This window comes from Acanthopagrus latus, chromosome 11 (assembly GCF_904848185.1).
Source record: "Acanthopagrus latus isolate v.2019 chromosome 11, fAcaLat1.1, whole genome shotgun sequence".
Taxonomy (NCBI): domain Eukaryota; kingdom Metazoa; phylum Chordata; class Actinopteri; order Spariformes; family Sparidae; genus Acanthopagrus; species Acanthopagrus latus.
Genome location: NC_051049.1, coordinates 2,166,034 through 2,187,315, shown reverse-complemented (window position 1 = coordinate 2,187,315; position 21,282 = coordinate 2,166,034). Strand labels below are relative to the sequence as shown.

At 43.1% G+C, this 21,282-nt stretch overlaps 2 protein-coding genes across 6 annotated transcripts in view; one reads left to right on the top strand and one right to left on the bottom strand.

Annotated features, from left to right (window-relative positions):
• mcf2l2 (MCF.2 cell line derived transforming sequence-like 2) overlaps positions 1 to 9,835 on the bottom strand; it is a 99,424-nt gene extending 89,589 nt beyond the window's left edge. The window contains exon 1 of one of the 5 annotated variants that reach the window (XM_037114318.1): positions 9,742 to 9,835. In XM_037114318.1, the coding sequence (XP_036970213.1) occupies positions 9,742 to 9,820 (79 nt within the window). In that variant the 5' untranslated portion in view covers positions 9,821 to 9,835. The remainder of the gene's footprint in view (positions 1 to 9,741) is intronic. The other 4 variants (XM_037114319.1, XM_037114323.1, XM_037114322.1 and 1 more) reach the window with 4 other exon arrangements.
• Positions 9,836 to 11,810: 1,975 nt separating this feature from the next.
• rfc4 (replication factor C (activator 1) 4) lies at positions 11,811 to 19,237 on the top strand. Its single transcript, XM_037116106.1, has 11 exons — positions 11,811 to 12,003; positions 12,740 to 12,893; positions 13,545 to 13,623; positions 14,228 to 14,307; positions 14,420 to 14,539; positions 14,695 to 14,838; positions 14,923 to 15,043; positions 17,602 to 17,727; positions 17,846 to 17,926; positions 18,100 to 18,213; positions 18,795 to 19,237. The coding sequence occupies exons 2-11, from the start codon at positions 12,778 to 12,780 to the stop codon at positions 18,888 to 18,890; spliced, it is 1,077 nt and encodes a 358-aa protein (XP_036972001.1). The 5' UTR covers positions 11,811 to 12,003; positions 12,740 to 12,777; the 3' UTR covers positions 18,891 to 19,237.
• Positions 19,238 to 21,282: the final 2,045 nt, after the last annotated feature.

The following is a 21,282-nucleotide window of genomic DNA, read 5'->3' as shown; positions in this document are numbered from 1 at the left end:
CAACAGTTTGCTCTCAGCTCAGTCAGTGTAAGTCTAGACACAGCGGCTGTCCAATCGATTTTGTATTTTGGTTTCTTGTCACTGCACCGACCATTGATTTCCTCAAGTTACGTATCATTTCGCAGGTTCCGTTGACAGTGAGTAAACATGAACCTGATTCCTTCTGTGTTGTCTGAGAATAACACCAGATGACACAAGCAGACAGAAGACGGACTATTATCCCGGATGTTGGTGAAGGTTCAGTCATTCAGGTCATTCAGATAAATAAATCTAGGTGCTGTATCGTAGTCATCAGGATGTGTTTTGTGTTTCTTGAAGGCATTTCACCTCTCGTCCAAGAGGCCTCTTCAGTTCTAACTAACTGGAGGGGAGTCGCAGGCTTTTAAACTCTGTGTGGGAGTGTCCTTACAGAGTCATTAGGGACACTAGACCACTAGGGCCTTCATGTGGGCTGCTAGGGCTTGGTGAGCCCGGGTGTAAATTATTGTAAAGCTACTGTAGTTTGAATTCATCTGTGTCAAACTGGGAGGACTGTCGTTGATCAGAGGAGGTGGCCTACAACACTACTTATCACCGACCTACACAGCAGGACTGAGTTCCCTCCTGAGACCAGCCTCTGATCTGGAACACGATAACGTCCCTGCAAACACAGTGTGGCAGGACGAGAAAACACAAGCAGTCACCATTTTATTTGGATGTCGAACTGACGGCGCCCCTAAAACGCTGGTATTAATCCCACGATGTCAATGTTTACCGTGAACAGACCTGTGGAAAACCCAAACGCCAGGGACAGACCGGGTCATCAGCAGATGGAGCCTGACTCAGCTCAGTTAAAAATCAGTCTCCTTATCTATCCACAAGTGAGTGCTGTCATAATCAGCTGCAGGGAGGAGGCTTCATTACATCATGGGTTACATCACTGCAGGCCTCGGCTTTACCTCACTTGGAATGACCTTCTCCTGTTTCAACCAGTAAGAAAAAAACACCACAGATATAAAATGGTGATCCAGGCCAAATATTTTAACGAGCCACAGGACTTGAGTGAGTAAGCATGAAAGAGTCTATGAGGAGTCGATAGCGTGTTTCATACGCTCCCTTCAGCACTTTGAATAATTGATGAGCAAAACATTTGCACCCGTCCCACAGCTACTGGGAGCAGCTGTTGTTTTCTGACTTTCTGTTAAGCCACAGTTTTATTTTTTGAACAAGCTGCTTTTAATATATCTCCACCTGAAAAAATACTCCAACGACAAACCTCTGATATTTCGAGGTTGACCTGGGAGCAACACTGTCGACGCTGAGCGCTGGAAATGACCGAGAAGACGGCGTCAATAAAAAACTACATAGTATAGTTTGAATTTCGAGGGACATTCTGGCTGCTTCCTGCACGTTGTGTTTTGGCTACTTGTTGTGTTTTGATGCAGACTGACGGTATTAAGTTTAGAGTATCTGTTTTCAGGGTATAGAATTAGCTTCCATCATCAGTGCTCTGCCTGGTGGAGAGCTAAATCGTTGCAACTGGTTTCCACACGTGGCACTTGAAGGCATTACGATTCGGCCCCATGTTCACTACTACATTCGAGGGGGGATCTCATTCCAGCCACGGTTCCATCGCGGCCCGATTAGATTTTGACGTTACATCAAAGACTTCTCTGTATTGTGTTGAAGAGATATCTGCTGAGGTTAGCATGCTTAACAAAGATTACTGGACCTGAAAACCTCCTTCTCCCCTGGCAGTCTGGCTAGCTGAACAGCTAACTGAGCTAACAAGCTAACAGAAGCTACCAACATGGATAGAAAAGAGAACAGTACGCTGCCACGAGCAGCTACTCTGGTGATATTCTGCCCCTGTTTGTCAGGATGAAGTCAAGCTGTCCAATTCTGACATGTTACACTTTAACTAAAAATGAAATACACTATGAGCTACTTACTCGTCTCGAGGAGCCCTCTCAGCTTTACAAGCACAAGTACAGAGTATTATGACTTTACTTCTCTACTTTATGAATTCAACGAATGGCATCATTCTTTCCACCTCTGCAGTCAGCTGAATCTGCAGCCCAGCGTATAATGAGCTCTGTGAACAGTCCACAGGTTCTTATTAAGCAAACCGGCCCAACAGGACAGAGGAAGTGATTCATTGTGGTCCGTCACACACACATCACACATGTATGCACACAAACTCAGGCATGCATGCCGTACAACACAGGGTCACTGAGTTCAAAAACAACAAAACACATAAAACACACATTCAGGTTTCCCAAGTTAAGTTAAGTTTAAATATCATTGTACCATTAATTGATGAAAGACAGGAATGATAGATGAGTCTTTGAAACCCTTAAAGGTGGGAAAGTTGTCTGTTCTAACCAAGTCATGCTGAACATGAGCCAAGTAGTTTTTGTGTCTAAACCAAACTTTAACCAACCTGTGCTGGTAGATCAAGTAAATACCAAATAAATCATTTTTATGATGTTTGGAAGCGACTGATGCTCAGATGTGTCATTTTGTCTGGCAGTGACAAACAAGGTATGTTCTTGTTTAGTTCTAACGAACGTGTTAGCAGATTATGTCTACCTTGTGTTGAGCCTGGTCTGCAGCCTTGTCAGTCGGCTACCTTACGTCAACATTGAGTCGGCCACCAGCTCACTTGACCTTGGCCCACTTGATCTGCTCAGGAATGACCCTCTTAGAAAACCTGCACAGTGAGAAAATGAGGCCTGACCTGTGAAATCAAAGTTCTCTCGTGGCCCGAGCGAATCTATTCCATTGTCAGGCCGTGTTGTTGTGTGCAGAGCTGGCCTCAGTCCAGCTGACAGGCAGCAAGACAAACGCTTTTCCAAAGGATATGGTGACCCGCCCCTCTCCACCAGCGCTGTATCAGAGACAGGAAGAGGAAGCAGAGAGAATGCAGCTCTGACGTCATGACAACAAAGGATGGGGGCTGCTGGGTAATACCACAAACCCCTGAGCAGCTATCAGAGGGTGCTTGAGCTTACAGTAGCTGTTGATGGTGAGAAAATCCTGTCAGGTGTGAATTAAACGTGTACCGCATGTTTAACATTTCAAAAAGAGTGCACAGCGATTACTTTTCAGCTATTTATGTCACATATCATACAAGCATCTGCGCTTTTGGGATTGTAAAGTGGATTTTTCTTCACTCCTGTTAATCAACCTGACTGCAGCAGCAATCCAGTTCATTACGTGACGAACGTAACGCGATAGAGAGGAGAGGGTTAAAAGAAAAGAGAGAACCACAGTCTCGGTAAAGTAATCTGGCTGTTTGGGGGCAAATAAACAATTGCATGAGTAAAGGGAATAAACACAAATGATCCGTTCTGCTGGTGGTGAACGCCGTTAAACAACCAAAACTGCTCATAAAGAAATCCTCCCAGTGTTCCTCGGACACAGATGTTTGCTGATGAGGTCATGATGTGTTTAATCTCTTTCACCGACTCACTCAAGATAGCAATCTGCCATCAGTGCGTCTGACCACACCTCACTGTAAGACCAACACACTCAGGGGTGCACAGGTGGGCGCTCGGCAATCGGTCTGAAACTAGCAATCAAGCTTTGAGTGGAGTGTAAGATAGAGTGTTCAGACTCTCTCCTGCGTCTGAATATTGTTGCAAACAAGGACACAACCGAACAATTTGAAAATAGGCTCAATAAAAAAAAAAAAATCTTTAGTTGTTTTTAAAGACAATTAAAGACATATTATATGCTGAACATGTTGTTTCCTTTCACAAATATGATGTTAAGATGGCAATTTGTGCTTTTACTGGGGATTGCAACATATCGAAGGCTTATTGTCACAATGAGTTGCCAGGTTTAGTTCTATTGTATCTGTTCAGAACCAAAACAGAAACCGTTGCTAAAGTGAATGATCCACTTGATTGTTATGAACCCACTGACCTGAACTTCAGATGACTGGTGAAGACCTCATCCTTTAGTCCTGTAAACACTGAGGCTTCCGTCACTGTATCATTAAATATAACCATGTTCAAAGCGTGATGTGAATGATAAATCATGATGTCACCACTGGACCATGAAGTGTGCAGGAAGGAAACTGTATTTAACAAAGGAAACCATCCGTCCAAGCTGCAGCCTCTGACCTTCCCATTCCTAACCTCGCTGTGTGCAGGGACACAAGTACTTCACCTTTTCTTTGTTCCAGGCCACAACATCTTCACCTCCGTGTGACTGAGACCGAACATGTAGTCACTTTTAGCTCGTCAGTATCCTGTAGCTCCTTTTTTCCTTCCATGGACAAGAAAAAAACTGGGCATGTAGCCTGAGCTACTGCTGCTGTCTGATCCAACCAACAATACAGCGGAGCAGAAAACTCCCATTATCCAGTACAGTACACACACACGCACACACACACACACACACACACGCGCCACACTGTCCTGTCAACAACAGCTTCCACACATCTGGGAAAAATATGTTTAGTACTTGAAGCCTTTGTGGCCAACATGTTGTAGTCATTACCCAAACATGTTCATCTTTTATCTCACTCTGTTGTTCTCCCTCCACTCTGAGGCCCCCCAACTCTGTCTCTGTCTCACAGTTGTAAACATGTTCTCATATGTAACACGCAGACTTAGCAATGTATGGAACTACTATTCCTTGAAATATGCAAAGAAAAAAATCTCAAAAGTCACCCCTTTAAGATTTTGCCCCAGTAATTCCATCCACAGCCAATCGGTTATGGCTGTCATGCTAATCCTCTTAGCCTGAGGGACACTGGAGCTGACATTCCTGTGTTTGGTTGGGTGTATTATTTCATTCGACTCACTAGTCTGTAAACAGAGAATAACCAGGTTAATCCATCCAAACCTGTTCATGCTATTCAAATTCCAGGTCGAAGGATAACGCTGGTTCTGTACAGTTTGTTTTCTGACACTATAAAGTGAAATCACAGATCATTTCTTACTGTAAAATGTCATTAAGTTACCCTGCTACTTATATGATAAAGGTATTTTTTAAATTTGTAGGGAGTAAAATCATTTTCATCATCTAGCTGCATGAATACTATTCCTGACTTAAAGGTGAAAACTTCAATTGGGCATTCAAATGATCTGATCTTAATCTCGCTGTAGCCACCAGCTGCTGTTAGCAGTAGCTCAATCAGCCGTGCAGCTATAGGTGGTATGATAAGCTGATGGGAGTCTCCCCACACTGCAGCCGCGGATGACGTGAGCAGTCAGCTCGACCGGGCTCGTCTGATAATGAGGAGTCTTTAAGTTTTTCAGTGTGTTACTGCTCATGTTTCACCTGCTGCCAGATCTCAGCAACTCATTTGTTGAGTACAGAGTCATTATTAATAAACGGAATTATGGCAAAATCATAAGAATTTGACGGAATTGTGCTTTAAGTAGCACAAATCTTCACTCACATGCCCTTTGAGCAATGCACTAAACCCTTACAATCCACCCTACCTTGTGGCTGTCTCCAAGAAACCAGACTTACATCTAAAATTATCCACATTTATACTTTGCACTCAAGGACAGGAATTCCCCTGCACGCTCAAAGAGATATTGTCCTCCGGTTCTACTCTCTAGGTTGCCCGGAGCAACAAAACACGGCAACACTCAGCATCGCTCCCCTCTGCAGCCTGACCTTTCTCACTGGAAACTCTGAAGGTCACTCATGAGGTCCCTGTAACACACCCTCCTTTGATACACCACCAGTTTTAGAGGCGCTCGCAGACCGAGCGGGGGCAGGGTGTTCGGTTCGAGGGCGCTTTAAATCGAACAAGAATACGATTGTCTGCGCGAGCAGCGGCTCTTATCTGCAGGCCGCAGCACTAATCATCCTGACAGCACGCCTCGGTGGGACAGGAGGAGCCATTTTAAGACCGGGCATCCATACAGCACCCTGCGCGCGTCTATGAATTATGCATGAGGGGAAGGCAGGCGTTACGGTAAATTGCTGTGATGTCATCAGCCACCAATAGGGGGTTTCGCTGTGAGTCATGCAGTTACATGGTCTATGGGCAATGACAAACGGGGGCGTTTGTGTAGGTGTGGATGTGTGGAGGTGGTGGAGTAAAGTATCTTTGTCATCATAATGACACTGATGGGAGGACAGATTTCCTGTAATATAGCAAGTAAGAGAAAGTAAGTTTCTGTAGAGATTATACAGCAAAACCTTAAATATATATATAAGAAATTAAAACCCTGGATCCCCCCGACCTGCACAGACCCACCCACCCACTATCTACCAATCAATCAATCTATCTATCTACCTATCTATCTACCTATCTATCTATCTATCTATCTATCTATCTATCTATCTATCTATCTATCTATCTGAAAAAATTATGTTGGGCTGTTTTTGTTTCGTTTCTGTTTGAGGTTTTTTTTGGGTCAGGAGGTCGCAGCTGACTGAGACTCACAAGAGCTGGTTAATTAGCTAAACCCAGTGGTTATAAAGGAGCATCAGATGATGTGATGTGACAGTCGTACAGCATAGGCAGGTCAACCTTGATCAATTATGTCCCATCATTCGATCCTTTTGCACATCCTCCACTGTCCATGTGACACTAACGACTGGCCGACTTGACATTCAGACGACGGGCTGTTTGGTGAAATGCCTTCAAAATGGATGCAGAAGGAAATGTGAGCAAAGAGGATGAGCTGCCATCGCTTTAAAATCAATAAAAAGGGAGGAGGATGTCTGCGATAATGGTGCACATTTGCAGTTAGTGGTCATCGCTGCCTGAAGCTGTGCTGCAGTCCTGCAGCCAGCAGGAACCAGTGAGCTCCCTGCTGGTGGAGGAACAACACTGCTGTTGGGCAGGAGAGTAGACGCGGGGAAGTAGAAAGAGACGACACGTCAGCTACGTAGAGGAAACCATGTACACATAAATCTGAAATGGGTCTACCCAGGTTTCTGATTATCTGTGTTGGTTTAGGGATGTGTTTGACTTCCAGCCCAAGTCCTTCAAACTAACTTCACTATAATTTAGATTATTGTGTCCAAAGATCATCTAAAGACAGTGCAGACAGTCATAAAGGACATAAAGTGTGAGTATTTCACTTGGTGTCATATAGCTTCAGTGCAGGGCTGTAATAAGCTGATCATGGAATATATGACCCTGTCAGAAAGTATGGAACAAGATACCACACTAATTATTATTAAAACATTAAAGCTACTTAATGGGGAGAGAAGAGAGAACAGTGTGTTAAAAACCTCCTCAGCACCGCCAGAAGTTTATTTTAAAGGGTTTTCAGAGGAAAATTATGTCTAAAAGGATTTATAATAGAATATATCCACTTAGATGATGCAGCCATAAAACAACATTACATGACTTCAGCTTTAGAGCAACTATTCTCTAACTAAGGTGCTCGTACCACCGGTGGGTCATGAGCTCCCTTTAGTGGTTTTTGCAGGGATCCCAGAAATGGGCTATTTTTTTAAAAAATGAAACAAGTTCATTTAAAAATATATAATGGAACTGAAATACTACACATACTTTATGATTGAAAATACTTAAACTGAAATAGTTAACACAAATTCTGTAATATATATATTCTCAGCTTGTTAGGCTCGTGTTCAAGCACATCATCCATGATTAGACTTCATCATGAGCAGATCTCAGACTGTGATGGAGTGACAGTAAGTGGAGGTAAAATGATGCAGTGAGCGTCGAGCGGCTGTCGCGATGTTAAAGGCAGCTGAAGCCTTCACATAACCTCTGACGTTATCAGCAAACAGCACAAAACAGTTAGGGTGACGTGTTTGAAGTCATGTTTGTGAGACTGATGTGACTAATGCTGGTGCCTTGAGAGCCTGATATACATATACACAGTGTAGAAAGTGTGAGAAACACAGAGTAATCATAATTTGAGAAATTATAAGATTTTTGATTAATTTCTTTTTCTTTCTGTTGGGAGATCGATACCACTCATGTGAGTGGTGTGAATAAGAAGCTAGCCGGTTAGCTTAGCTTAATTCAAAAATGTTTTCACTCTTACATATTTTTATGAACTACACAAGTAACAAAATGACATATTAAATTTGTGATCTAACCTTTCGATTGCCTCCCGTCTCCCCTGCTAATCTAATGAACACACATGACAGCTGTAGCTATCAATCTGATCACTCACTGGGATTTCAGTCACATCACACTTCATCACGTGATTGTCATCCACACATTAACATTAGTAATGGATTTGCAAAGGTTCAAATTCTTTGGTTATTATGAAGGGTTGGGATTATAGGGAACATCTCAAAGAAAAGAGCAACAAGATCGTGGAAAAAGTAAAAGGAGATGTTAGCACCTTCAATTCCATGATAACTGCTGATGAAGATAATATGATATAACCAAGATTCGAGGGCATTAAATGGTCATATACACAAATAAAATGAGTAGTTAGATGCTCATTAAGACATTTAAATAATAATAAAAGGATAAAAATGTAGAAATGGGACCAGATGGACCGATATATAGCATGAACATAATATGAATAATATGCAGTTTTACAGTATGTGTAGCTCCATCTAGGGGCTCCACCATGTGCATTACACTTTATGTTATGTTAGCTCAATGTAAATATGATTCTCTTATGTTAGGCATTGGGCCATAATGTATAAGCAATAGGAGACAAGGAAGGTTGACAACAACAACAAATGAAGAGAAACTATTCTGTCTAATCGACACCTTCAGGCAGCCGTTAATTCTGCAAACACTGTCAGCAGCATCCCCTGTGAGCCTGGATCCCAATATATCACCTCTCACTTGGCAGGAGCTAGCTCAGAAGCTAGCTCAGTTTCCATAGATACGCTCTCCTCCGTCCCCACTACCCATCGCTCCCCTGCTTCTGAGCGATGCAGGAAGTGCAGCGATGGAGGAAGCGGTGCCATAGTCTCCAGCGTGGCACATTAACCTACTTCCCCACCAGCCGGGGATGTAACCCGGACGCAGAATGGGAAAGATACAGGATGGGGGAAAAAGGATGGAAGGAGGAGAAGATGCAGAAGAGAGGGGATGGAAGGGGGAGATGACAGGGAGGCAGAAAGAAAGGGAAAGGGAAATGGTGGCGATGCAGAGGGATGGGAAAGGAGGGAAAGGGGGGAAAATGGAGAGACGTGACTGGGAAAGGAAAAAAAAATATCAGAGAGGGAAGGAGATGGCGTAAAAAGGAAAGAAGGGTGATAAAGGATAGAAAATTTAAGTAATGAAAGATTGTAAATGTACTGCATATTGATCTTTTAAACATTTCAAAATAAAACTGAAAAAAATCATCCCCTCTGCAAATTCTGAATCAATCATCAACACAAGCAAATCTCAGATCCTAACAATGAATCCATGCTGCATGTAGAGAGTCACCTGATAGACTAAACAGTGACATGATGCCAGATACTATATAATTTAGTGTGCTGGCAACCACAGAAAACCCCACATTGCTCAAACTCAATGACTGTAGCCTAATGACACAGTTTCTCTTCTGCCCATGTGCAGAGCATCCCTCTGGATCCCCCCCTGCACCGAGTGGTCCTGATGAGAGGATGGAGATTCCCTCTCTCTCATCTGCTCTCTTCACATTTTCAACCAAAAACACAAAAAAAAACAAGATAAGACAACCTTACAGCACAGCTTCCACCATGCAGCTAACAAGAAGAGAAGCCTGCTCTCTTGGACATTTTACCACAGACCATCTCATCTCATCTCGTGTGAGATATGAAGAGAAAGATGAGGGAGGGAAAAAAACAGGAGGATAAATTTAAATGACCTACCGACATGAGTGATGACACACTGCACCCTCTGTAGCAGCTCCTGGACCGACATCTCGTCTTCTCTCAGCCAGCACAGCATCTCAGGGTGTGGGTCGCATCCACTCTCCTCCCCTTCTCTCTCTCCCTCTCCCTCTCTCTCTCCGCTGCCACGCCTCCTCTCCTCACCCTTCTGTCCGCAACAGTCTCCCGTCTGATTGCTCCGTAATCCAATTTTCCCCCCTGAGCTTTTTTTTTTGTTTTCACCCCCTTCTTTTCTTTTTTTGCTGCTTATTGTTTCTTTATTCCTTGTTTTTTTTCTTCGTCTTATATCCAACCTCTCCTCTCCAAATCCAAACAATCACAAAGCCTGAGGATGACAATGTGAAGCCACTCCCAGCCAGTCAGCAAAATAGTAATAAATAAAAAAACAAATGAATGAACAGTTTTGTCAGCCAGGCACAGGTGAACTAACCAAGACAGCCAGTCAGGGAATATTACGGCAGGTAGATCATTCAGCCAGGCAGTGAATTAAAAAAAAAGAATAAATAAAAGCAGCCAGCCTGTGTTTACTGAACAAACTAGCAAATTAATTTCAGTAAATCAACCAGCCAATAAACCCTGTAGCCTGTCAGTCAGCAAGTGAACAAAAGAGACCATTAGTTTGTAATCAAACAAAAAAAAAACAGTAAGCATCTGTAATTATAGATGAAAAGATCCAGTTCATCTGTCAGAGAACAAAATAAGATAAATAGGTTAAAATAATCTCTCAACAAATTGTCAGCAGACAGACAGTCATTCAGTCCTCTCCATGATGCTGAAACTGATCCGCAAAGTAGGAAGAAGCCTCCAAGTCAAAAACACAATAATCCTCCCAGAAAGAGAGAAAAAAGGAAAATGACACTCCCAAAAAATGTTCAAGCCATGCCAAAGCTAGGGAAAAAACAAAACAAAACAAAACAAAACAAGGGATGCTTCCAAAAAGAAGAAGAAGAATTAAATGAGCATGTAAATCCTGTGTGAGTCCGGTGAGGCGCTCTGGGTGGGGAAGCACTGCTGCTGCTGCTGCTGCTGCTGCTGCTTTGATGATGCTCTGTTTGCTCTAATAAAGGAGCTGAGTCACAATGAGAGAAAAACGAATCACAGGGCTGTTATACCTGCCTCCAGGGCGGAGAGGGAGGGAGAGGCACAGAGACAGAGGGGAGGGGGGGTGGATGGACGGGTGGGGGTTAATAGGTCCATGAGCGAAATCCTGGTGTCTGGAGCCGATCTCTGCGTGGACTGGAGCGAGAGGAGCATCCACTGACTCTCAGACTGAAAGATGAGATATTATTAGACGTAAAGGTGGAGGGAAATAACAACTGACATCATTTCTATACCAGCATTGTTTGTTTTTGAGTCACTTATAAAGCAATATCCTCCTCTTATTCCACTGTCCTTATCTCATGAGGGCTCAAACAAAACAAATCAATAGCCTCCACCCCATCATTTGTCATTCTTGTTATGGCTGCCCGGGTTCATTCACAGATCCTGCTCCACATTTTCACCAATGCAAACAATGCCAGGCAGTGCATTTGCATCTCTTCCGTGAGGCTGTGGCTCCTGGGACTGTGGGGAGATTGCCTGGGAGACGAAACCATTAGCCCATAGACATCTGCACTCAGCCTCCTCCTGCCAGCCAATTACAGGCCCGAGTGAAGGCTTTCAAACAACAGAAACAGCAGCTGGCAGACAAAGCAGAGCATGGGCATAATCCTGGAAAATATGTGCTCCATCCATTACTCTGAATCTGCAATTTATAAAATTCCCAAATTTATAAATAAAAAGGTGAATGTTTTTTTTTTATTATTATGTTTATTTTTTAAATGTTTTATTAATGATTTATAATTAATTATTATACAATGCAAAAGTTTGGACTATCATGTGTTGTGCATTAAGAAAGCAGAGAGGAGAAGAGAAGAGAGGAGAGGAGAGATAAAGGAGAGATAAAGGAGAGAAGAGGATGGGAGGAGGCATGAGCAGGGAACTGAAGGGGCGGGACCCACTCCAGCATCAGCAGCATCTGATTGGAAGCCAGGAAATGTCGTCACCGGAAGTCAGTTTCTCCGCCAGGGCGGGAAGACGCTGCTGCTGCTGCTGCTGCTGCTACACATGTCAACAAGCCGACTGTCTCTAACCCTGAGACAAACAGCTATCACAAGAAATATCACAGTCAGGCTTCGGCACGCAGTTGTTCCGACTGTGGGATATTTAAGTCAGAGTTTGTCTCAACAGCGGCTGAATAAAGTAAGTGCGACACGTCTTTGTGCAGAATTCAGAGCTAACAAGAGGCTAATACGTTTAGCTAATAGTAAACAGGCCACTACTAGCTAACTTTGCTAGGTTGATCTTAGCGTCTTAGTTACTATTATACATATCGGTAACTATAATGTATAGCAGCTAAGTTATTTTGCCTCAATCGTTATCTTTAGTAACGCTAAACGGCAGCTTTCATTATGTGCAGGTAAAGTTAGTGCTGCCAAACTTCGTTCATAAACAGGTTATTTTTACTTTCATTCTTAAAATATCCAACATGGCTTCGTGATTCGGAGAAAGTTACTTGCATATTATTTTTAACTCGTTTAAACCAACTGTTCGGCATCTAATACTAACCATTATTTGAATGTGAGCAGTGTAATTCGTTGCATATGTTGTCTCTTGTAGGAAACTAACTGATGGCGAGATGTGACGCTGTGTGGTATACTGTGTTTATCTCACCTAGCATGCTGACTGTCCTCAAACTTTCGTGTTAGTTAAATCACTCTGTCGAATGAGCTCTTTATCAGAAGTCTGAGTGCAGCAGGAGTTTTGTTTGGTACAGAAGTTTGGACCCTTTGTCCAATCATCTGACACTGCATTGTGTACTGTCCATCCAAACTTTCAGCTGTAACTTTGTAGGTATTTTTGTCTAATATGCGTGTGTGTGTGTGTGTGTGTGTGTGTGTGTGTGTGTGTGTGTGTGTGTGTGTGTGGTCATCTGTAGGTCTGTTCATCCCTGGTTGTTTCTGCTGCCTTGACGTCATGCAGGCGTTTTTGAAAGGTGGAACTGTTCAGTCTACTAGACCTCAGAAAGACAAGGCAGCAGGAGGACCCAGTACAGAGAAGAAAGCCAAGGCTGTCCCTTGGGTAGAGAAATAGTAAGTGTAAACCGCAAAGGTATACTGTACAGTATGTCTGTTTCACAGGCACTATTCTGTGTGTGACGATGCATATGGATGCTGTTGTAATGTGTTACGAACGTCAGACAGATAGGATAACAGCCCCCTTTCAACACATACATTTGCCTTTTTTCCCCTCATATAAGTTGTCAAAGACAATAACTGCTTGCACAATTCTGTTGTTTGGTCTTATAATATTGCTTTGTGGGTTGAAGTGTGGGACGTTTGTCCCATATTTCGAGCGATATCCAGTGAAGGATCTGTTTTGTTGTCAGACTGTTAACGGCATTAGAATATCACATTTTGCTTATACTTTCACATAGAAGTTGATTCACAGCCAGAACAAAACTGAACAAACAAAACTGTCCCCCATTCTGCCTCTGTAACGTATACAGATGTATACTAGTGATGCCTTGAAAAAAAGCAGTGTGAAAGGGACTAATGATAGACTGACAAACCAACTCATCCACACAAACAAATTGACATGGGTTAAAACTCCTTGGTAGAGGTTAATGAGTGTTTATAATCAGGGATGATAATGAATCATTCCTTTGCGAGCCTTTATCAGATGTGTTGATTGATTACTGAGTCAACGTGCTAAATAAATCTTAATGGGCTGTGTTTTTGCAGCAGGCCGAAGTGTGTTGATGATGTGGCCTTTCAGGAGGAGGTGGTGGCAGTGCTGAAGAAGTCTCTGGAAGGAGCAGATGTAAGTATCAGGCTCTGGTTGCATTTACATGACAGTATTGTATTCCAGGTCATCCAGTGGGAAAATGTTGTTTATAGAGCAAAAATGAGTTTTTCTGACACTTCCATGAGTTCTGTTGCTGAACATTATGAATAATAGCTAAACAAATTACAGTGTACAGAGGACCATAGACGTTGGACCCATACGGCTGAATGAACTTGCATTTTCCAAGCGGTGGGTGCCGAAGAATCCTAAAAGCTTTATTTTCAAATTCAGTACAGACTGTGCAAAGAGTCACTGAGTAAATATAATCAGATTATATTAAATCATTCTGTCCACGTTTGGTTATGTGTCTGAGTATGACGTGTAACCCCAAATTGCTCCCAATATCTACGTTAATAAGTACGTTAGCAATGTTTAAGTCTTCTGTAGTCATAGATTCAACACATTTTCTTGCCATCAGCTCAATGTTATTGTAAAGCAGTAATATTTCACAAAATATGAAGGCAATGTTTAGATGACAAACAAAAGCAGTACACAAAGACAAACATCTACATCATCCAGTCAGTCTGTGTTGTCCTGTGAAGCCATAAAGTCTCACCAGGTTTTCTTTTTTTAATTGCAGCTTCCCAACTTGCTGTTTTACGGCCCTCCTGGAACAGGAAAGACGTCCACCATCTTAGCTGCTGCCAGAGAGCTTTATGGGTGAGTGAACTGGGTTGTATTTTTTTTTTTTTTTTTGGTTTAATCATTCAGCTGTTTTCTTTCTCTTTGTTTCCCTCCTGTATCTTGTCCTCCTCTGTTGTCTCTCCTCCAGTCCAGAGCTGTACAGACAGAGGGTGCTGGAGCTCAACGCCTCTGATGAACGTGGCATCCAGGTTGTCAGAGAGAAGGTCAAAAACTTCGCTCAGCTCACTGTGGCTGGGACTCGCAAAGAGTGAGTCAGCATTGACTGCATCACATGCACGCTCAAATTATAGGAGAGTTTTTCTCTTAGTTGCTCTGTAACAACAGTGTGAACTTGAAAGTATTTTCACATGCTTCTCTCAGTCAGTAAATTCCTAACAAACTCTAAACTCTTCGTATCTGTAGTGGGAAGGCGTGTCCTCCTTTTAAGATCATCATCCTGGATGAGGCCGACTCCATGACGGCACCAGCTCAGGCTGCTCTCAGGCGGACCATGGAGAAGGAGTCCCGCACCACCCGCTTCTGCCTCATCTGTAACTACATCAGCAGGTCAGCTGACATAAAACAGTCATCTGCACACAAACGCACTGTGTGATTGACCCTGACCCAGCTGTATGTCTGTGTGTCCTGTAGGATTATTGAGCCTCTGACCTCCAGATGTTCCAAGTTTCGCTTCAAACCTCTGGCAAACGAGATCCAAGAGGAGCGCCTGCTGGACATCTGTGAGAAGGAGAACCTCAAGTACACCAAAGAGGTAAGATGAGCTGTAGTGTTTAGCTGTCAGAAACTTTTTACCCAACATATTCTTAATTAGAGGGTGAATCAGAAACCAAACAAAATATCAAAATTTGTTGTCTGTCTTCACTCTGGACACTCCGCTGCTGATACATTACAACACCGGAGTTTCATACCAATAAATAACTGATATCTAAAGTGTGTCAGCTGGTTAAAAGACATACACTATATTACCAAAAGTATTCGCTCACCCATTCAAATGATCAGAATCAGGTGTTCTAATCACTTGGCCTGGCCCCAGGTGTATAAATTCAAGCACTCAGGCATGCAGACTGTGAAACAAGACATTTGTGAAAGAATGGGCCGCTCTCAGGAGCTCAGTGAATTCCAGCGTGGAACTGTCATAGGATGCCACTTGTGCAACAAATCCAGTCGTGAAATTTCCTCGCTCCTAAATATTCCACAGTCAACTGTCAGCTCTATTATAACAAAATGGAAGCGTTTGGGAACAACAGCAACTCAGCCACGAAGTGGTAGGCCACGTAAAGTGACGGAGAGGGGTCAGCGGATGCTGAAGCGCATAGTGCAAAGAGGTCGCCGACTTTCTGCACAGTCAATTGCTAGAGAGCTACAAACTTCATGTGACCTTCAGATTAGCCCAAGTACAGTACGCAGAGAGCTTCATGGAATGGGTTTCCATGGCCGAGCAGCTGCAGCCAAGCCACACATCACCAAGTGCAATGCAAGGCATCGGATGCAATGGTGTAAAGCACGCCGTCACTGGCCTCTAGAGCAGTGGAGACGCGTTCTCTGGAGTGATGAATCACGCTTTTCCATCTGGCAATCTGATGGACGAGTCTGGGTTTGGAGGTTGCCAGGAGAACGGTACATTTCAGATTGCATTGTGCCAACTGTGAAATTTGGTGGAGGAGGAATTATGGTATGGGGTTGTTTTTCAGGAGCTGGGCTTGGCCCCTTAGTTCCAGTGAAAGGAACATTGAATGCTTCAGGATACCAAAACATTTTGGACAATTCCATGCTCCCAACCTTGTGGGAACAGTTTGGAGCGGGCCCCTTCCTCTTCCAACATGACTGTGCACCAGTGCACAAAGCAAGGTCCATAAAGACGTGGATGACAGAGTCTGGTGTGGATGAACTTGACTGGCCTGCACAGAGTCCTGACCTGAACCCGATAGAACACCTTTGGGATGAATTAGAGCGGAGACTGAGAGCCAGGCCTTCTCGACCAACATCAGTGTGTGACCTCACCAATGCGCTTTTGGAAGAATGGTCAAAAATTCCTATAAACACTCTCCTCAACCTTGTGGACAGTCTTCCCAGAAGAGTTGAAGCTGTAATAATGTTCTGGCCTCTCGTGTCTCCTCTACCATCGCCTCTTGGAGCACAAACATTTTTGGGTTAGCTTTCCAGTTTAAGCAGGAGCAAGGGAATGTCAAATAGGGGAAATGTTTTAACCAGAAAATCAAGATTCCCTATAAGTTTAGAAATACACCAGCACTAGGTGGAGACATTGTGTGCCAGGAGAGGGCAGCAAACATCCTGCATATATCTAGATGTTTTCTTGTGAGCTGTGTGTGCATGAATTCATATACATTGTTATTGGAAATGATAATAAAAAGTCACCACATGGACTTAACTAAACAAATAGGTCAGAGCCTTCCACTGGATAATTACTGAAGTGATTAACATGTTTCAGCAAGCAGTGAGTTATTAAACCCTAACTGATGCAGTGAGTAGCTTCTCATTTCTTAAACAACAATGTCACATGCTTGTGACGGTACTCTGTTTCAGAAGGGTCAAATTACTGGCCTGCATCAAGAAAGAAAACAGAAAGATATGCTGAAATGACTAAAAGTGTCCAACACATTATTAAAACCTGGAAGTGTTTGAGGACAAAATGTGAAAATATCTTGAATGATCGTATCAGAAATCACTTAAATTTTTGGTGAAATCAAATCATAAAAAAAATCCTGGCTATGTTTAACAGTGAAAGAGCATGAGACATGTTTTCACACATGGGTGGACCACCACAGAGTCCAGACGTTAACACCACTGAGAATCTTTGGGAGGTGCTGGAGACTTTACGCAGTGGCCTGACATAAACTTATCTAAACACTGCCACGGAATCTAAAGATGCTCTTAGCCCTCCGAGCTTTTACTGTTTGCCAGGACAGTAGAACAAGTGTGCAAAAGATGAAGAATGAAGATTTAAAAGAAGAAAAAAAAATCCTGCCAGTAAAATGCTTCAAACAGTATTTTTAAAGGGCATCCTAACCGGTTCAGTTGATTTGATCTTTTAGTCCAGTAGTGTTGAGGAATGTGTTTTTCTTCACCAGGTGAGTACGGGATGCAGTTCAGTCATGTTTTTCGACCTCAGGACATGTGTTAAACGGAACAGATTAAATAATGCTGTTAACAACCGACATGTAACAGCACGCACTTCAACTGTAGAGCTGAAGTTTCCTTTTATGCTTCAGCTCTGTCAGAGAACTGCAGCTGTTTTCTTTGCACAGCTGTTGAAGTCAATGTGTGATGACTGTTTCTGTTTTTATTTAGAGTATAGCAGCTTTGGTGAAGGTGTCTGATGGAGACTTGCGGAAAGCCATCACCTTCCTCCAGAGTGCTGCACGCCTCAGCGTCAACAAGGAGATCACAGAGAGCGCCGTCATTGAAATAGCCGGGGTGAGACATCTGTGTGTCATAAAGACTGATGAACTGATGTTGGGCTATTTATTGATTGGCACACCTGGAATCTTGTTTTACTATATTCCAGTCATGTCACTCCGTTGTGCTCTTATAGGTCGTACCTGACAAGATGATTGACAACTTGCTCCAGATCTGCTTCAAAGGAACATTTGAGAAACTGGAGGTTGCAGTCAGGGTAGGTGATCTAACATTTCAGCCCTGTGTACCTGTGTTTGTGCCAACTTGTTTTCTTCTTAGTTGTTCTATTTGCAATATTTTCGACTTTGCAGACTTCTGACACTTTGCAGTTCCCTTGACTCACGTTCCTGTAACGTCATATTCTAACATACTGAATGTGTCCTCTGTCAGAACATGGTGGACGAAGGCTATGCGGCCACGCAGATCCTGAGTCAGCTCCATGAGTCTATCATAGAGCAAGACCTGACTGACAAACAGAAGTCAGCTATCACAGAGAAGATGGCGGTAAGTGATTCCAGTGGAGCTCCAGTGATCCTGGAGGAACACTAGGCTTTCTTTTTGACTTGACACACTAGATAAAAGGAGGAAACATGATAAGTGTTATTACATTCATCTTGTTCATTCATTCATTCAGATTATAACGTACACTTTTTTTTTTTTAAACTAATATTGCTCATTAATTATTGGATTCAGTTATGATTTACTGACGGGCCTTCAAAATCAACTATAGGACTCAAATGGAATTTGGGGTTTTACAAACTAATTATATAATACTGCATTTCCTTTAGACTAACATGAGAGTAGTTTATTACTGTCTGTTTAGTTTAGTCTGCAGACAAGCCTTCTCGGAAAAATGAAACCTTTTGAAAACAGTAACAGGAAAAAGCGGCGCTCCTGCTAAGTTGTTTGAAAGCAACACCGCAAGAGGAAACATCTGATGTGAAGTGTCTCAGATTTTGAATAGAATCTAACATACCATTCAGTCGTCTCAATGGCTTTATTATATTTTGCCATAATACACTGTGATGAGTCATGTAGAAGTTACTAAATCCTCAGTTTGTGCTTGTGTTTCCTCTCTGGTTCAGGTTGTGGGTAAATGCCTGTCAGATGGTGCAGATGAGTACCTGCAGATGTTGAGTCTGTGTTCGGTCATCATGCAGGAGGCCTCGCAGAACAACTAAATCCCCATGAAGCACAATCTCCTCTCCAGGGAGAGCAGGACCAACAGCCTCACTGACATGTCAGCACTTCACTTGGATTCATCCGAGTTACAGTTCAGGATGTCTGCCAGTGGATAACGGATGATAACAGCGTTTACTTTCTCTGTATTTTAGCAGACACAGCACTCTGGGATGAACGCTTCAGTAGATAAAAGACAGCTATGTGAACTCACTCGGAAACCATCTTACTGTTAACTCAGCCATCAGGTCTTTCTTTATTCCCTTCCATTCATGTACCTACTCACCAACGCATTGCTGTACACTTTTTGCATTTTGGAGAGTAATAAATAATTTGTTGTATCTTTTCAGTCTTTGAGTCATGAGCAGTGATTTCAAGGATACAGACATCCATAGGAAGAATTACAGCATCGTGCTGGAATGCCTTCCTGTACAAGTGAAGTTGTGGCTCCAGAGCTGTGGAGTTATATAATGGCAACAACATTACTTGCAGAATATTATGAGGTCACAGTGCATTTTAACCTTAAACTTTTTTGACATCAAATGTCATAACATCATAATTTTAACTTTTTAGACACTACTAAGTGAAAAAGCCCAAAGTCCACACCAGAGGGAGTAATTCTCCCACAGAAAACACAGCTTCGAACACCTGGTTTGTAGTCGAGCCTTTACTTCTATAACTTATGTTTGTCATAATGTAACAAGTGTTCTATATGAAAATATATATTCATATAACATTTATACACTAAGTCAGCAGACAGACAGTTACTACTGCTGTAGATGTGTTATTTTAAATCGCACTACCTTGCTTGGAATGACTCTGACACATCCTGCCCCTTAAATAATGCGTGTGAAACTCTCACCAATGGTAGAACAGTGGCCGGAAGTCTCACTCTGTAGCTAAAATGGAGCATTGAAAACAGCGTGAAAATGGACGCTGCAGCAATGCACCACATGAGAAAAATAAGTTGTTTTTTTTTTTAAGTATGTAAGGCTATTCTACCAGGACCCTCAAATAACAGTATGTATTTACAGTTAAACAGTTTAACTCGTCTTTAATTATTTTATATATACATACATACACTGCTCACAAAAATTAAAGGAGCACTTTAAAGAAACACATTAGATACATCAGATCTCAATATGAAGTTGGATATCTATACAAATAACGACAGGGCAATGTCTTAGGAACAAAAGGATGCCAAGTCTTTAATGGAAATAAAAGTTTTCAGCCTACAGAGGGCTCAATTGTGTAGACACCCTAAAATCAGAGTGAAATGAAGATGTGGCAGGCTAGTCCATTTTTTCAAAAACTTAATTTCTGCAACTCAAAATGCTCTTCAGCATCTTGTGTGGCCCCCACGAGCTTGTATGCATGCTTGACAACGTCGCGGCATGCTCCTAATGAGACGACGGATGGTGTCTTGTGGCATTTCCTCCCAGATCTGTGTGAGGGCATCCCTGAGCTGTTGTACAGTCTGAGGAGCAAACTGGCGGCGCCTAATGGACCGAACCATAATGTCCCACAGATGTCCTATTGGGTTTAAGTCAGGGGATCGTGAAGGCCATTCAATTGTTTCAATTCCTTCATCCTCCAGGTACTGCCTGCATACTCTTGCCACATGAGGCCGGGCATTGTCGTGCATTAGGAGGAAACCAGGACCTACTGCACCAGCGTAGGGTCTGACAATGGGTTGAAGGATTTCATCTCGATACCTTATGGCAGTCAGAGAACCATTTCCTAGGCAGTAGAGGTCTGTGCGTCCCTCCATGGATATGCCTCCCCAGACTATCACTGACCCACCACCAAACCTGTCATGTTGAATGACGTTGCAGGCAGCATAACGTTCTCCTTGTCTTCTCCAGACTCTTTCACGTCTATCACAGGTGCTCAGGGTGAACCTGCTCTCGTCTGTGAAAAGTACAGGGCGCCAGTGGCGGATTTGCCAATTCTGGTGTTCTTCAGCAAATGCCAGTCGAGCTCCACGGTGCTGGGCAGTGAGCACAGGGCCCACTACAGGACGTTGGGCCCTCAGGCCACCTTCATGAAGTCTGTTCCTGATTGTTTGGGTAGAGACATTCACACCAGTGGCCCTCTGGAGGTCATTCTGTAGGGCACGAGCAGTGCTCGGCCTGTTCCGCCTTGCACAAAGGAGCAGGTATCGGTCTTGCTGATGGCTTGAGGACCTTCTACGGCCCTGTCCAGCTCTCCGAGAATAACCACCAGTCTCCTGAAATCTCCTCCATGTTCTGGAGATTGTGCTGGGAGACACATTAAACCTTCTTGCTGCAGCACGTGTGGATGTGCCATCCTGGAGAAGTTGGACAACCTGTGCAACTTCTGTAGGGTTAAGGAATCGCCTCATACTGCCAGTAGAGATAATTACTCAAGCCA

Coding starts and splice junctions, on each gene's coding strand:
- rfc4 (XM_037116106.1), top strand. CDS start 12,778: ATGCAGGCGTTTTTGAAAGGTGGAACTGTTCAGTCTACTAGACCTCAG. Junction 12,894..13,544: donor GTCCCTTGGGTAGAGAAATA/GTAAGTGTAAAC, acceptor GTGTTTTTGCAG/CAGGCCGAAGTGTGTTGATG. Junction 14,839..14,922: donor ATCTGTAACTACATCAGCAG/GTCAGCTGACAT, acceptor TGTGTCCTGTAG/GATTATTGAGCCTCTGACCT.